Below are 17515 nucleotides of genomic sequence, written 5' to 3'. Positions count from 1 at the left end.
ACGTGTGGACGTCATAGGACACCAAGAAATCGTGCAAGAATGGGGAAATTGGTAATAGAGCAACCTTAAAGGCTTTGTATCTGAATGCATGAAACTTTGGGAATAAAATTGAGTTAATTGCACAAATAGAGAGAAATGTGCATGAATTAATGGCGATTACTGAGACGTGATTGCAGGCAAAATTAGATTTTGGAATTGAATATGCAAGGGTCCTCAATATTTCGGACAGGTAGGCAGAAATGAAAATGAGATGCTGTAGTAATATTTAGATCCCCAAATAGTCGTTTGGCAGTGAAGCATAGTATAAATGAGGAAATACTGGGGGCATGTAAGAAAGGTATGTCAATAATCATGGATGATTTTAATATGCACGTGGAGGGGATTTATCAAATTGGCAAGGGTAGCCTCGAGGGAAAGTTCATTGAATGTATTCCAGATTGTTTATTGCGGCAGCATGTTGTGGAACCACCCAAAGAGCAGACCAAACGTGATTTTCCACCCAATGTGGTGGACATGGCTCTCATAAGAACATAAGAACATAAGAAATAGGAGCAGGAGTAGGCCATCTGGCCCTTCGAGCCTGCCTCACCATTCAATAAGATCATGGCTGATCTGTCGCTGCTCAGTTCCACTTTCCCGCCCTCTCCCCATAACCCTTAATCCCCTCTCCTATCAAAAACCCATCAACCCGCGTCTTAAAAATATTTAGCGAGGCAGCCTCCACCACTTCAACGGGCAGAGAATTCCAGAGATTCACCACCCTTTGAGTGAAGGAGTTCCTCCTCAACTCCGTTCTAAACCGCCCCCCTTTTATCTTGAGGCTGTGCCCCCTAGTCCTATTGTCTTTTTTGAGCGGGAAGAGTCTTTCCACCTCTATCCTATCCATCCCATTCATCATCTTATACGTCTCAATGAGATCTTCCCTCATTCTTCTAAACTCTAATGAGTACAAGCCCAGTTTATTCAGCCTCTCCTCATAGCTCAACCCCCTCAACTCCGGTATCAGCCTAGTAAACCTCCTCTGCACTTGTCCCACCGTTCTCCTGGGCTACTGCACTCACACTCTCTCCTCCCCCACAGAACCAGGTTAGGATCCACTTTGTACTCACTTTTCAGCTGACATGTTCCACATTAAAAGGATCATCCTCCACCATTTCTGCCAACTCCTGCATGATGTTACCTTTCAACACATATTTGCCTCACTCCACCATCCAGAATTCCACTGGGATGATTCCCTCCGGGGCGGCCTTGTCCACTTCTTCATCACACTTAGCAACTCACCCACCGCCAGTGGCACCTTTCCATGCAATCATACAAGATGCTGTAACTGCCCCTTCACCTGCCCCCTCCTCAGCACATTAGACCCCAAAAACTCTTTCCTGGTGAAGAAACAGTTCGTGTGCACCTCCTTTAATCTGATCTCTGACATTAGCTGCTCGCGATGCAGTCTAATCTACATTGCAGAGAACAATGTGGACTGGTTGACTACTTCTGGTCTGTCCACAAGCAGGACTTAGACATGCCTGTCGCTTGCAACTTCGACACACCACCCTGCTCTCCTGTCCACACGCCAGTCCTTGCCCGTTTGCAACGTCCCAGTGAACCCCAACGTAAAATGGAGGAACAGCACCTCATCTTTAGATTAGGCAAATTACAGCCTTCCGGACTGAGGATTGAGTTCAACAAATTCAGAGCATGAACTCTCGACTCCACCTCCACTCCACCTGCATTAATTTAAATTAATTTCTTCTTTTCATCGCGTTCGTCTATTTTTAATATTTTATATTTTTACTTCTGTTTATCAAAATCTAAAATATCGCTTTCCATTTTACTTCATCCCCCATCCCTCTGCCCATTCCACTAAGGACAGCTGCCACATTCGTAGACTGTGCACTTTCGGTTCTGCCATTTACACATTCCAATCTCTTAATGGACGCTCTTAGCAACATTGTCATTATCATTGATCATCACCATTTACATTCCCGTTGTCACTTCGTCCCTGCTATTTGTTTCAATTAAAGACCTCACCCCCAGAAAAAAAATCCATGCTCACAGTATAAATCTTATCCAATTTTCCTTATCTTCAGCTCTGAGGAAGGGTCACCCTAACTCGAAACATTGGCTCGATTCTTCCTCCACAGATGCTATCAGATCCGCTGAAAATTTTCAGCATGTTCTGTTTTTCTTTCAGATCTCAGCACCCGTGGTATTTTTCTTTAATTATAGGGAGTAGACTATTCTGGATTTGGCATTGTGCGATCAATAGGGATGAATTAATGATCTAATAGTTAAGGATCCTCTAGTCAAGAGTGATCGCAGTTAGATAGAATTCCAAATTCAGTTTGAGGACGAGAAACTCGATCCCAGACTGGACTTCTGGACTTTAACAATGGAAATTACGAAGACATTAGAACAGAATTGGCCCGAGTAGTTTGGGAGAGAAGACAAAAAGGTGGGACAGTTGATGATCAGTGGCAAATGCTGAAGGAGACAATTAATCCCTCCCAACTAAAATACATTCCCATGAGGAAGAAAGACTGTAAAATCGGGAGAAATATCCATGGCTAAGCAAGGAAGTTAAAGATAGCATAAAGAGAAAAGCATACCATATTGCAAAGGCCAGTGGCACACTCGAGGATTGGGAAACTTTTAATAATCAGCATTGGGTTACCGAAAAGTAACAAAAAGATCAAAGGTAAATTATGAAAGAAAACACGCACAACATTTAAAAAGTACAACAAAAGCTCTGAAATATTTAAAAGTGAAGAATGGAACGAATGTGATTGTTGGACACTTGGAGGATTCGACTAGGGAATTAATCATGGGGAGAATAGAAATGGCGGAAACTCTCAATCAATAGTTTGCCTCAGTTTTCACGCTGGACAACTCGAGTTTCATCACAATAGCAACAGGAAATACAGAGGTAATAGAAAGGATGGAATTGAGAAAAATCATCAATAGTGACAAAGTGTTAAGCGGACAGTTGGGATTGAAGTCAGTCACGTTCCCAGGGCCGAATGGCCTACAGCCTATGGTCTTAAAGGAAGTGATAGTGGGCACATTGATTATAATCTTCCAAAATTTCCTGGATGTGGGAACAGCTCCAGTGGGTTGGGAAAAAGAAGATAATATAATGCCCATTTTCAAAGAGGAAGGGAGATGGAAAGGATGAAACCAAACACCAGCTAGTTTGACACCTGTCGTTGAAAAATTGTTCAAATCCATTCTTAAGATTGTAGTAACGGACAATTAGAATGCCAAAATACAATCCATTAGAGCCAGCATGGTTTTACGAAGGGAAAATCGTTTTGACTAATTTGCTAGAGTCCTTCGAAGATGTAACAAGCAAAGTGGACACTGAGGCATTTGTTAAGCTACCATACCTTGAAATGCAACATAGCGTGTATGTGTGTGTGTGTGTGTGTGTGCGTGCGTGTGTGTGTGTGTGTGTGCGTGTGTGTGTGTGTGTGTTTGTGAATTAAGGACAGAGTCCAACAGAGGGAGATTGCTGGAAGTGAGAGACTCTGTGTGTATTGTGTATGTGTACTTGTGTTTGAGTTTGACTGCCTTCTTGCGAATCTTGCCTTTTTGCAGCAATTAATCATTTATGCCGTGCCGCTATTTAATGATCACAGCAGTGTTTCTGCAATGCAATTCTGAAAAGGTTTCAGAAGCAACTACTGTCTTCCAAAGCAAAGCAGGAAATTGCTGATGGGGAAATTCTTATTTCTTCCATCAGGTGGCAGGAAAGCCAACAAAATGTTCACTCCCGCCCCCCCCCTCCGCCCCCACCGCCCCCGCCCGCCACCTCCCCCCCCCCAACCCCCCATGCCTTGGTGTCTCTGTTTCTCTGTCCTCTATCACACTCTTATCTCTCAATGTCAATGCCTGTATCAATGCGCTCGGTCTCACTTTCATTATCGTGGACACAGTGACAACACAGTCTCAGACGCTGCTCCTAATTCAAGCTTCTTAATTGATTCATTCAGTCGCTTTTTCAATGCCCATCACATTCTCCATTGATTCCACTCTTGTTAACTACGTTTTGGTAACACATCGTGTACAAACAAGCTGGCTTTATAGTTCCTATTTTAGTGAAAGCCGAATAACTGCACTTCCTCTTCGGGCCTGTTCCTCACTATAAAGAATCGAGTCAAGATATATTGTACTATTCTAACCATTGCAAATACAACTTGCAGATGGATCACGCACGAGGGTTAAAAACCTTCATTCTAGCAGCAATCATCTCAGGTGAGTAACACTTCAGATTCTCAGTGATTACCTCTCAAGAAAGCCTTTTATCATTCCACATTTAATGTTGCACTTAGAGAAAAGTTAGAGCAATATTCGCAATGCTTGAATTTAATTATTAGGGGCGGCATTTTGACACAATCTTTAGCACTGCTGCCTCACAGCGCCAGGGGCCTGGATTCGATTATTGGCTTGGGTTACTGTGCAGAGTTTACACGTTCCCCCATGTCTGCGTGAGTTTCCTCTGGGTGCTCTGCTTTCCTCCTGCAGTCCGAAAGATGTGCTGATTAGGTGCACTGGCCGTGCTACTCTCTCCCTCAGTGTAACTGAGCAGGTGACTGGCGGATTTTCACAGTAACTTCATAGCAGTGTTAATGTAAGCCTACTTGGGACTCTGATAATTCAACCTAATTTAGTTATTCTCATTGATTTCCTTTCAATAAATTATTTTATATTCTTATGTTTAAAGTTGATCTTTCGAGACAAGTACACGGCAATATTACTAGTGACTGAGTTCATTTAACAATTGGAACTTTACAAGGAGTTATTTAAGTGCTTCAGTCGTGAGAAAAGGCAAACCTATCATACATATAAATAGTTCGCCAAACACTCCTTCGACAGTGCCTTCCAGGCCCAAAACATCTCGCACTTGGAAGGAAATTTGCTACAGGTAGAACGAAAAGCATAGCTTGCAGTATTCCGTTAAAACCATACCCATCCATTAAGCTAGAATCACCTTTCTATTACGGTCGCTGGGTCAATACCATGGGAGACGTCACCTTCCCCCTGAAAGTACTGCTGAGTGTACCTTGTGCATCTGGGACGAAACATTCCAGGAATGCAGCTCCACACTCTCTTCTCAAGGGGGCAAATAAGCATGGGCAGTAAATACTGGCTCAGCCCCGCGACTCTCACATCTCAGGACAGAATAAATCACGGGGCCATTAGTGAGGGATTTAGGCAACGCCTTTTTTAGTTCCATAAGTGAATGGTGAGAAGGTGGAACTGTAGAACGTGGAATATGTGACATGAACGATGATTATGTATTTCAGAGGGCTATCAGGTGGAAAGAAAGAGTAATTGGCCGCTAATCTCATAGTGCCGGAAGAAGTGGGGTTGGGGTGAATAAACGCCAGCAAAAACTCAAGGGCCGAATGGCCTGTTACTGCTTGTAATTTGAAATGATTCTATCCAATTAAACACATGGCCTGTTAGCAACTCATCACAGGCCTCATTTGGTTTTGGGTACATGTTGCAGATATTGATCTAGCAAGGCCTTAAATCTTCAAGTCTCTGGCCAGGAGGCACGTCGGGGGTGCCCAGCTTTGTACTGTTGCACGAAGCTGAACACTACCTTCTTGGTCAGCTTCGTGCAATAATACTGATGCACTCACAGGACAAAACCGCGACTGCTGGCTACCTCCAACGGCAGCACGATGTCTACAGGGGCCCACCCATCCTCCCCCTCCCCCACATCTCCTCAGTTAAAAATCGATAGAACGCCTAGAACCTCCACTTAATTCTAATTTTCTCTATCCTTCAGGTAGCCTGGCTGCATCCGCAGTCATACACCAGCCAGAGGCAGAGATGAAGGTCCAGCAGGGAGCCACTACGACCATCACCTGCTCCTATACAGAGGTGGAGAGGGCTTGCTTGGTCTGGTACCGGGGACCTCTCCACCCAGCCATGGGGGGAAGTCCCGAGTACATTCTCGTCCGCTGCACCGATGGTTTCAGCGACAGTGCCACATTTTCCAGGCATCGCTTTTCCTCCTCCCTGACCAAAACTTACAGAATCATCAGTCTGACAGTTGCACCGGTGACAGCTGAGGACTCCAGGAAATACTTCTGTGTCTTAAACACACACACTGGCACATTCCAGGCAGCAGTCTCTACATAAACTGCAGTTCCTCTCCCAGGCAATGGGAACTCTGGGCATGATGTGTGGACCCACTGTCTAATGTCGGTGTTGTAGAATTGCAGCATCAACACAAGGATGGACAGGCAGATATAGGAACATAGAAAAACTACAGCCCAAACAGACCCTTCGGCCCACAAGTTGCGCCGAATATGTCCCGACCTCCTAGGCTTACCTATAACCCTCTATTTTATAAGTTCCATGCACTTATCCAAAAGTCTTTTAAAAGACCCTATCGAATCCACCTCCACCACCACTGCCGGCAGCTGATTCCACTCACCCACCACCCTCTGAGTGAAAAACTTACCCCTGACATCTCCTCTGTACCTACTCCCCAGCACACTAAACCTATGTCTTCTTGTGGCAACCATTTCAGCCCTGGGAGAAAGGCTCTGAGAATCCACTCGATCAATACCTCTCATCATCGTATACACCTCAATCAGGTCACCCCTCATCCTTCGTCTCTCCAAGGAGAAAAGACCGAGCTCTCTCAACCTATCCTCATAAGGCATGCCACCCAATCCAGGCAACATCCTTGTAAGTCTCCTCTGCACCCTTTCTATGGCTTCCACACCCTTCCTGTAATGAGGCGACCAGAACTGAGCACAGTACTCCAAGTGGGGCCTAACCAGGGTCCTATATAGCTACAACGTTATCTCTGGACTCCTAAACTCAATTCCGCGATTGATGAATGCCAGTGCAGAGGGACCTCGGGGTCCTTGTGCATGAGTCGCAAAAACCCAGCTTGCAGGTGCAGCAGGTGGTCAGGAAGGCGAATGGGATGCTGGCCTTCATAGCGAGGGGGATTGAATATAAAAGTAGGGAGGTCTTGCTGCGGCTATATAGGGCATTGGTGAGGCCGCAGCTAGAGTACTGTGTGCAGTTTTGGGCGCCGTACTTACGCAAGGATATTTTGGCCTTGGAGGGAGTGCAGAGGAGGTTTACTAGGCTGATGCCGGAGTTGAGGGGGTTGAGCTATGAGGAGAGGCTGAATAAACTAGGCTTGTACTCGTTAGAGTTTAGAAGAATGAGGGGAGGTCTCATTGAGACGTATAAGATGATGAATGGGATGGATAGGATAGAGGTGGAGAGACTCTTCCCGCTCAGAAAGGACAGTAGGACTAGGGAGCACAGCCTCAAGATAAAGGGGGGGGGGGGGGCGGTTTAGAACGGAGTTGAGGAAGAACTTCTTCACTCAAAGGGTGGTGAATCTCTGGAATTCTCTGCCTGTTGAAGTGGTGGAGGCTGCCTCGCTAAATATTTTTAAGACGCGGGTTGATGGGTTTTTGATAAGAGAGGGGATTAAGGGTTATGGGGAGAGGGCGGGAAGGTGGAACTGAGCCACGACAGATCAGCCATGATCTTATTGAATGGCGGGGCAGGCTCGAAGGGCCAGATGGCCTACTCCTGCTCCTATTTCTTATGTTCTTAGTACACCATACGCCTTCTTAACCACAGCCTCTACCTGCGAAACTGCTTTGAGCGTCCTATGAACCCGGACCCCAAGATTCTTCTGATCTTCACACTGCCAAGAGTCTTACCCTTAATATTATATTCTGTCATTCTATTTGACCTGCCAAAATGAATCATCATACTTATCTGGGTTGAAGTCCATCTGTCACTTCTCCGCCCAGTCTTGCAGCCTATCAATGACGCGTTGCAACTTCTGACATCCCTCCACACTATCCACAACACCTCCAACCTTTGTGTCATCAGCAAACTTACCAACCCATCCCTCCGCTTCCTCATCAAGGTCATTTATAAAAATCACAAAGAGCAAGGGCCCCAGAACAGATCCCTGGGGCACCCCACTGGTAACCGACCTCCATGAGAAAAAAACAATCTACAACCACTCTTTGACTTCTGTGGGCAAGCCAGTTCTGAATCCACAAAGCAATATCCCCTTGGATCCCATGCCCCCTCACTTTCACATTAAGCCTTGCATGAGGCACATTATCAAACGCCTTGCTGAAGTCCACATACATTACATCTACTGCTCTTCCTTCGTCAATGTGGTTTGACGCATTGTCAAAAAATTCAATCAGGCTCGTAAGGCCTTTGACAAAGCCGTGCTGACTGTTGTTGACCGTACTATACCTCTCCAAATATTCATAAACCCCGCTTCTCAGGATCGTCTCCATCAACTCACCAACCACTGAGGTTAGACTCACTGGTCTATACTTTCCTGTGCTATCTCTTGTCCCTTTCTTGAATAAAGGATTCACATCCACAATCCTCCAATCCTCCAAAACCTTTCCTGTCTCCATTGATGACGGAAAGATCATTGCCAGAGGCTCAGCAATCTCTTCCCTCGCCTCCCACAGATGTGAAGTAGATTCTTAGACACATCAGCTGATTCACAAAACAGATACTGGACAGCTAGATAAAATGATTGATAGACACAGGAATTGATGCATTGACATACAAAGCAGATATATGATCAGTGGACAGTTAGATAGATAGAGTCATAGACACACGAATAATGAATTAACAGAAGACAAATAAAAGGTCACTGCACAGTTAAGTGGATAGATTCATAGACAGATTGACTAACACGAAGGTATATGAACACCAGAGAGTTAGATAGATTAACAGCCACATCAACTGCTGGACTAGCACGTGAATTGGATATATGGTGAGCAGGGGCTAATTTCCAGGTGATAGACGGCTTGGGGTCACTGTCCGTGCAGAGTTTGCACGTTCCCATCGTGTCTGCATGGGTTTCCTCATGATTTTCCAGTTTCCATCCACCGTCCAAATGATGTGCTGGTTAAATGCTTTGGCCATGCTAACTTCTCCCTCAGTGTGCCCGGACAGGGGCCGGTGTGTAGCAACTGGGAGATTTTCATAGTCACTTCATTACAGTGTTAATGTAAGGCTACTTGTGACACTAACAAATAAAACATTATGAATAAATAAGCAGGAAGGCACAGTGTGATCAGTTCTGAACAAGAGATGGGTACACACAACCTTTTATATATGAAGAGAGACTATGAAGGATGTAATTACAGTAGAGGGTGCAGAGGAGGCGCACAAGGATGTTGCGTGGGCTGGAGCGTTTCAGCTATGAAGAGGGGCAGGTTAGTCTGGAGTTGCTTTCCTTAGAGCAGGGAAAATGAGGGGGGGGGGGTCTGATGGAAGTGTACAAAATTATGAGGGATATAGGTATTGTGAACAGGAAGGGACATTTCCCATTAGTAGAGAGGTCAATAACAAAGCAACATAAATTTAAGGTAATGGTCAGTAAATTTAGAGGGGATCTGGAATCAAAATACTTTCACCCAGTGGATGGTGGGGAACTGACTGCCTGAAATGGTGGTACAGGCGGCAACCCCTCACAACATTTAGGAAACATTCAGACGAGCATTTGAAACGCTATGGCATGCAAGGCTACGGACCAAGTGCTGGGAAATGTGACTATTGCCCCTTTCCGCTTCTGCTCACTGTACAGCTGGAGCCAATGTGTTTTGTGTCTCTAGCACCAGAACCAGACTCATTCTGATTTCACCAGGGCTAGTGCATTAGGTTGCACTTTATCCCTCAGAATGTCATCGTTCTAATTGAGTGACACTATTTCTGAGGAAAGGCGTGAATCTCTAGACGGATGAGACAGTAATCATAATTTGCTGCATAAATGAACATTTGTGACATTTTAGTTATTCAATATTTTGCACTTACTGCTTTAAGAAAAAAGACAATTATTATTGGTTCTAAAGACGGTGTTACCAGTTGCAAATTCTGGGTATATCCTTGTAAAAACTGCTATTGTTGTGCAAGGGGTCCTGGTGTCCTAACACACAATCACTGAAAGCCAGCTTGCAGCGACTGCAAGCAGTTTCAAATGCAGCTTGTTCCTGCTGTTTTTGACCATGAGGTCAACAATGTTACTCGGACTATTGGAGGGTTCCTTATGCAGTGAGCTGCTTGACATTTCCCTAAATTCCTGCTGCATGTGTTTGCTGAACCTCACCTTTCAATGGTGTTACAGAGGGAGGAATCACCATAGAATCCCTATACTGAGAAGAGGCTATTTCACCCTTGAGTCTATACCCAGGCCCACTCTGCCATGTCCCCGTAACCTCTGCTAATCACGCAATCGACACACCTTCCGCTAATTAGGGGCAAGTTAGCATGACTAAACCAGCTAGTGTGCACATCTTTGGACTGTGGGAGGAAATTGGATCATTCGGAGGAAACCCACGGTAAGAACGTGTAAACTCCACACAGGTAGTACTCAGGTCTAGAATAAAAATCTGTTGCTTGATGCTGTGTGGCAGCAGTGCTAAACACTGTGCCACCGTTCCGTCCTTCACAATAACGGATGTCTCTTTGACTTTAACAGATGTCCACTCAGAAGTAGTTCTGACGCAGCCGGAGGCAAAGAAGCAATTTCGAGTATAGACTCTGACCCTGACCTGCAATACCAGTGGCTTTGACTTCAGTGGCTACTGGCTGTACTGGTACCGTCATGGTCCCAGTAAGAGGCCAGACTGGCTAGTTTCCTACTATGATGAAGACATCCAATGATACAGTGGGGAGGCTCGAGAATGAATCACTGTTTCCAAAGAGCTTGCAAACAATATTTTTGCTTTGGATGTCAGATTTTTGCCGATGGAGTAAACGGCTGCTTACTAGAGTGCACAGCGAACACAGTGAGGCGGGTTAGCCCCAGATTTGTAAAAAAAATCAAACTAGAGGAACTGCACACAGTTTGTCCCCTTCATCAAACTCCAATAGATTCATTTCTGACAACAATTCATGGAACCATAGTGTTACTCCACCGCACAAAATAAGGCCATCCATCTGATGTACGGATATCACACCTGGACAGTCACTTCCTCATAAATCTCATGTGGCTAAAATTTGTTCAGTGGAAAGACATTTTTTTTTATATCACTCAAACTTTTGAAATCCTGGCACAGCTGGTCAGACTGGATTCATGAATGTGCTTCCTGTGGCTGCGGGGTGGCGTGGGAGTGTCTAAAACAGAGACTCAGCGCTTCAAAAGACATGATAGGTCATTTCGGAGAAATGTTTTCACTCAGAAGCTGTGAAACTCTCCACCACAGGAAGTTACGGAGGCCAAATTACTGAATATATTTAAAAATGAAATAGAGAGATTTCTGAATCTGAAGGTGTGAAGGGTTGCAGGGAAAAAGCGAATAGAGGATCAGCCATGATCATAACGAATGAGGGAGCAGGCTCTAAGAGCTAAATGACCTATGCCCGCTCCTATTTTCTGTGATTCAATGCTAACAAGTCGACCATGTACAGCCGCAGCATGGAACATATTATCATCATCCAAGATATCTGGCTTAATCGCCTATAAAAGCTACCTGGATGTGCACCGGATGTTCTCTAACTTCCAAGACTACGGACCAGATGCCGTTCTGCTACTGCGGCCTGTTGACTGAACGAATGAAGCTCCAAAAACACTCAAGACGCTCGATACTATTTAGGACTAAGCAATTCACTTGATGGCTACCAATTCCATAAATATTTACTTCCTGCCGCCGACACAAAGTGGCAGACGTGGCGCAGCAGCAAACGTTTAGACATGCTAAGGCTCTTTAGGCAGCACTTTCCAAACCTACAAACACTACCATCTAGAAAATAAGAGCAGCAGATACCTGGGATACCCACTACCTGGAGGTTCACCTCCAAATCACTCCCATCCTGATTTGGAAAGATTCGCCAGACTCCGTACGTAACTGCAGGATAATGGATCATTCTTTACACAGCTGAGATCTAGAATGCGTGCCCTGGCTGAAGATTCAACAACAACTTTTCCTGAGCATTGGATGTATTTTTTGAATTGGAATATGAAGCGATCTGTGAAATGTACAGGGGAGATTATCGGTGTGGTCATGTCAGTGAATTGAATGGGCAGCTTGGTCAGCATGTGACTGTCATGCTAAGAGCCAACTTTATTAAATCATTTTGTTAAAGCAACATGGAATCAGTCCTCCAATTAAAATAATGTTCCAGACGGTACTGTTAACGGAAACATGTGGAATATGATTCAATTCGCCCTGAGTAACAATTAATCTTTGCACTTTATTTCACGATGAAAATTCGTTGGCGCCCATTCTGTGTTGATGTGGATATATTGTCACGTGTTGACAGTATCTTCTATTCTAGACAGCCAATAATCAGTGTCTTGTCAAAACCCTCCCCCTGCACTTGTACAAACCCTTGTGACTCACGATCAGGATTTAAAGATAAGCCCAGTGCTCTGTTCAGTGAGTGACTGGAGGGATCCCGGGAGGAGGGTGTCTAAGTTAACAAGCTCCATGAGCATGGCGCTACCAATATCTCTCGGTCTGTTTCTTGGCATCGTCTCCTGTGAGTGGTTGGATATTTTCAGAAAATTTCCACAGTCTCCGCTTAACATTAATCATTCCCGGTGGCGTAACACAAACTGGATTCACCTCACTATAATATTTTTTTCTTTTGGTTAGCAGGCGTCCAGTCGGATGTGGTGTTGACCCAGCCAGAAGCAGAGACGGGGACAGTAGGGCAAACCCTAACCCTTACCTGTAAAACCAGTGGATTTGATCTTGGGAGCTACATCATGCTTTGGTACCGACACAGTCCCGGGAAGGGTCTGGGCTGGCTCCTTTGGTACAACAGTGAAAATAGCAAGGAGTACAATCCGGAGTTTGGTGAACGAATCACTGCATCCAAGGACCTTTCCATCAGCGAATTCAAGCTCTCTATTAGGACTTTAACAATGGGAGACAGCTCTATGTATTACTGTGCACAATGGCACAGTGATATTGATCATACCCAGCCCTGTACAAAAACCCACAAGAGGAATTGCAGCCGTTTCCCTCCTTTTCTTTCCATTCACGGAATTTCCGCCTTTAATTTTCCTTGTTTTAAATGGTTTGTTCGGCCATTTCAAATGATATTTGAGAGTCAGCCGCATTGTAGTGTGGATATGCCATCACAGGTAAGCCAGGTCAAGTAAGGAAGATAGATTTATTTCCTTAAAGGATATCCGTAAATCAGATCAGTCTTCACAACAATCGACAATTGTTTCATGGTATTCATTAGATTTTTGATTCCAGGTTTTTACTTAATTCGAATTACAATACCAATCTTCGTGGAATTCGAACCCCCGTTGCACAGTAGTTATTCCATTGGTCTATGTTCTGGCGTGGAACACCGCCCCCGACTGGATCTGGAAAAGTGGAGAAGCACTGATTATGGAGGGGGTGGGGTGGGTGGGGTGTGGGAGTTGGTTGAATCCAGTTCGAGTAATCTCACCAGGGAGGGGAAACTTCGAGATGGACATTTCGCAAACGTTCTGAAACTGTCGAGATTCTTACAGGATCTGAAAACAGGAAACACAACCAAGAGATACCACTAAAAATATCCCCCTGGAGCGTGTGTTGATTTGGACACATACCAGATCCCCCACCGCCCATCCCTCCTACTCTCCCTCCCCGCCACGCCCCCCGCCACAACACCACCCCCCCCCCTCCCCCCGCCCCCATCCCGGGTCAATCACTGAACAAAGAATGGGGGAGTTTTCACATACTTTGACTCAGTCACAGGGGTTTGTACAATAGACAGACAGAGGGGTTTTGAGAAGACACAAACTTTTGGTTGCCTGCAGTCGAGCTCCACTGTAAACAGGACCACATTACCATCAAACAAAAGGGAGTCAGTAAAGACTCACTGCTATTCAGAGCGGGCTGAAACATATCCCTGATGTTGCCGTTAACAACACTGTCCCCAGCATAAATCCCAATCTGTGACTGATACCAGGATGTTTTCTGGGTATGTTTCAGTTAGATAGGATTGTAGAACTATATCCATCACAGTCCATTGAAACCACTGATTCGATTGAGAAGAACCCAAATGGTTTCTTTGCCTCATTTATTCCACAAATGTTCCCGCTGAAACCGTTTATTCTATCCTCAACGGAAGTTACCACTCAGAATGCATCCAGCACCCACCCAAGTCTTACCTTTCGGAGTACTCTGGATATCATTTATATGGAAAATCCAAGGAGAGGCAGTTGTATTGGTGGGAAGCAAAATGTTAAACTGACGCAGATTTAAGATGATTTGTTCCAGTTTAGAGTGGCCCCGGAGTAGCGTCGGTGTTACCCGGCAAGTTGCAATGTTTCAGGAGCTGCCCATTATTTAGGGCGGGAGAATTGGTTCCACCGTAATTTTCAAAGGAGAGACAGTTCTGTGTTGGCAATGTCTACATTGCAAATGCTTTGTGCCAATTGTGGGAAGGCGGGAACAAGTAGGGAAAGATTTTGATTGATAAAATCACCCAACTAGGTAGAACAGAAGGTTTATAGGAATATCATGACTTCGGACTTTTTCTCCATGGTCGTTCCTATAGTGCTCTAACAGTATATGTTCAATCATTAATGGTTGTCGTATGTCGATGCGGGACTATGGGGAGGTGGTGGCCTACTGGTATTGTCATTGGATCAATAATTTAAAGGCCCAGGTTCCTGATTCGTGAATAACAGTCAAATCTGACCAAGGCAGTTGGTGAAATTTGAAAACAATAAAATAAGATCTAATGACGACTATTGTCGATGGCTCCAAAACCCCATCTTTTTTCATTCATGCAGCTTTGGGGAAGGAAACATGCCATCCTTACCTGGCCTGGTATAAACGTGATTCAAGATACAGAGTGATGTTGTCGAAACTGAAATGTTTTTTGTCAATGGCAACACCCAACATGTTTCAGGTATGAAAGCAGGATTTGAGGAGCATTTAGATGAACGCTCCAAACTTTTTATATACAAGGCAATGGATCAAGTGCCGGAATATGGAGCTGTCTGATGGCCAAGGCAGACAAAAATGGATGAAGGGCTATAAAATTCCATGGCCTAATGACTAACTCACCAGCTCCCCTTTCAATTCGGCTACGGGACATTAAACGCCTAACAGAGAAGGCAAACGATTTTATATCCTATCCAAGCGCGGATGTGTGACACTGCATAACTTCCTCACTTTTGTCGTTCAAACAGGAGGATTGAGCTGGAATCCCCAACGATTTCGAGACGATAACCCTGCACAATTAACCAGGAAAAATGAGGCGCGGAAGCTGATCATAACTGAGTCAGAATACAGCTGAAATCTGACATGTGTGCAGAAAAACAGTGTGTAACATGCACTGTAGCCAATCCTCAAACCTCCTTTGACAGTACATTTAAATCCCATGAGCTCTACCTTCTAAAACGACAGGACCAGCAGCCACAATGGAATCGCCATCACCCGGAGGTTGTTAAGGTGTCAGAGAACAAAAAAAAAGTATGTTACGAATCCCATATGTTATGTTATGACTAGACCCAACAGTGTTTCTATTTTGACATGAGTGTAATGATAAGGTGTTTCGCTCCAGATCTGATTCTATTGACACACGAGGATGCGCTTATCAAAACTAACTTTACTTAACAGTTGAGTTTGACAACAACAAATGAATTAGTGTAACTTTTCCCAATTGAAATACTTAGCTTAACAAGATGCAATTCTTAGCCGCTAATTCATCTCTATTACTTCAAATTCAAGCAACATTCCTCTGATCAACTTAGAACTCCTCTTCAAAATCAGCTAGCAACCCCTACTGATGTGCTTGTTTTTGTTAAAAGTCCAAAAACTCCACTGGAGAGAGACGCAGACAGGGAGAGAGAGAGAGACAGAGAGAGAGAGAAAGAGAGAAACAGAGAGAAGAGAGAGAGAGAGAAAAGAGAGAGAGACAGAGAGAGAAAGAGACAGAGAGAGAGACAGAGAGAGAGAGAACGAGACAGAGAGAGAGACAGAAAGAGAGAGAGACAGAGAGAGAAAGAGACAGAGAGAGAGACAGAGAGAGAGAGAGATAGAGCTCTTTCTTCTTTCAGGACCACGCAGAAACTGACTATTTTTAAAAAAGTGAGCGTTGTGTTTTCCTTGCAAGCCCATTCACATGACCCTGGCTCTGTCAATCAACCCACTCAAATCCTGCTCTGAAATAACATGGGAAAAAACAAAATAGACAAAAATCCATCAACCCAGATTAAAACAATCACATCCTTAGCTGAAATGAAAAATTTGCCTGCATTAGCAGTGTTTGAGCTTCTGGCAAGGCCATAGAAGAAAGAGGGTAGCGGTGGGGAATGTTTTTTTTTCTGCATAGAGGTCTGTGGCAAGTGATGTTTCAAGTGATCAGTGCTGGGACGTCTGCTGTTTGTAATATATATCTAAATGCCTTGAAAGTAAACGTACCTGCTCTGATTAGCAAACTTGCGGTTGATACTACAATTGGTAGAGTTGTGGATAGTGATGAAGATTGTCAGAGAATACCACAGGATATCGATAGGCTGGAAAAATGGATGGAGAAATGGCAGATGGAATTTAGTCTGGACAAATGCGAGGTGATGCATTTTGGTTAATCCAATTGAGGTGGTAGCCATAAACTAAATCGCAGAACCACCAGGAGCATAGACACGCAGAGAGCTTTGGGAGTACAGGTGCCCAGATCCTTACAAGTGGCAGCACAGGTGGAAAAGGTGGTAAAGAAAACATATGGCATGCTTGCCTTCATTGGACGGGGCATTGAGTAAAGAAGTTGGCAATTACAGTTGTATGAACTTTCGTTAGGCCACATTTTGAGTACTGTGTCCAATTCTGGTCACCACACTACCAGAAGGACGTGGAGGCTTTGGAGGGCGTGGAGAAAACGTTCACCAGGATGTTGCCTAGTATGGAGGGTATTAGCTATGAGGAGAGATTGAATAAACTGGGATTGTTTTCCCTGGAAAGACGGGGGCTGAGGGGCGACCTGATGGAAGATTATAAAATTATGGAAGCTATAGATAGGGTGAACAATGGAATCTTTCTCCCAGGGCAGAAATGACATTACAAGGGGGCACAAGTTCAAGCCAGGGGGGAAAGGTTCAGTGGAGATGCATGGAGGAAGTTTCTTACACAGAGGCCGGTGGGGGTCTGGAAGTCATTGTAAAGTGAGATGGTTGAGGCAGTCATTTTAATAACTTTTAAGACAGATCTTGATAGGCATATGAAGAAATGATGAATAGAACGATATAAGCGGTTGGTTTAGATAGGATAACATGATCAGCAGAGGTTTAGAGGGCTAAAGGGTCGGTTGTTGTGCTGTACTTAGTTCTTAGTTCATTGTGCAGACAAGTCGGCCCTCGTAATGCAGAGTTGAATTTTAAACATACCTCTTACAAGAAACATGATAGAAATTAATTTCTTTAAGGCACAGTATCGTCACTGGTTCTCCTCCAAATCATTCACAATTCCAACTTCTAAATATATTACTGTTTCTTATCTGTCACTGGGCGAAAATCCTGGAATTCTCTCCCTAA

The 17515-nt window shown here is 44.5% G+C and overlaps 1 protein-coding gene across 1 annotated transcript in view; it reads left to right on the top strand.

Moving 5' to 3' along the window:
• trdc (T-cell receptor delta constant) overlaps positions 1-17515 on the top strand; it is a 47471-nt gene that overhangs the window by 1677 nt on the left and 28279 nt on the right. The window contains exons 2-3 of the mRNA XM_080181432.1: positions 1433-1610; positions 5795-5912. Of these exons, the coding sequence (XP_080037558.1) occupies positions 1433-1610; positions 5795-5912 (296 nt within the window). The remainder of the gene's footprint in view (positions 1-1432; positions 1611-5794; positions 5913-17515) is intronic.

The sequence above is a fragment of the Carcharhinus amblyrhynchos genome, unplaced genomic scaffold (assembly GCF_965287045.1).
Source record: "Carcharhinus amblyrhynchos unplaced genomic scaffold, sCarAmb.v2.hapA scaffold_39, whole genome shotgun sequence".
Lineage (NCBI taxonomy): Eukaryota > Metazoa > Chordata > Chondrichthyes > Carcharhiniformes > Carcharhinidae > Carcharhinus > Carcharhinus amblyrhynchos.
Note: the sequence above shows the minus strand (reverse complement) of the source record. Positions and strands in the feature narration are given on the sequence as shown.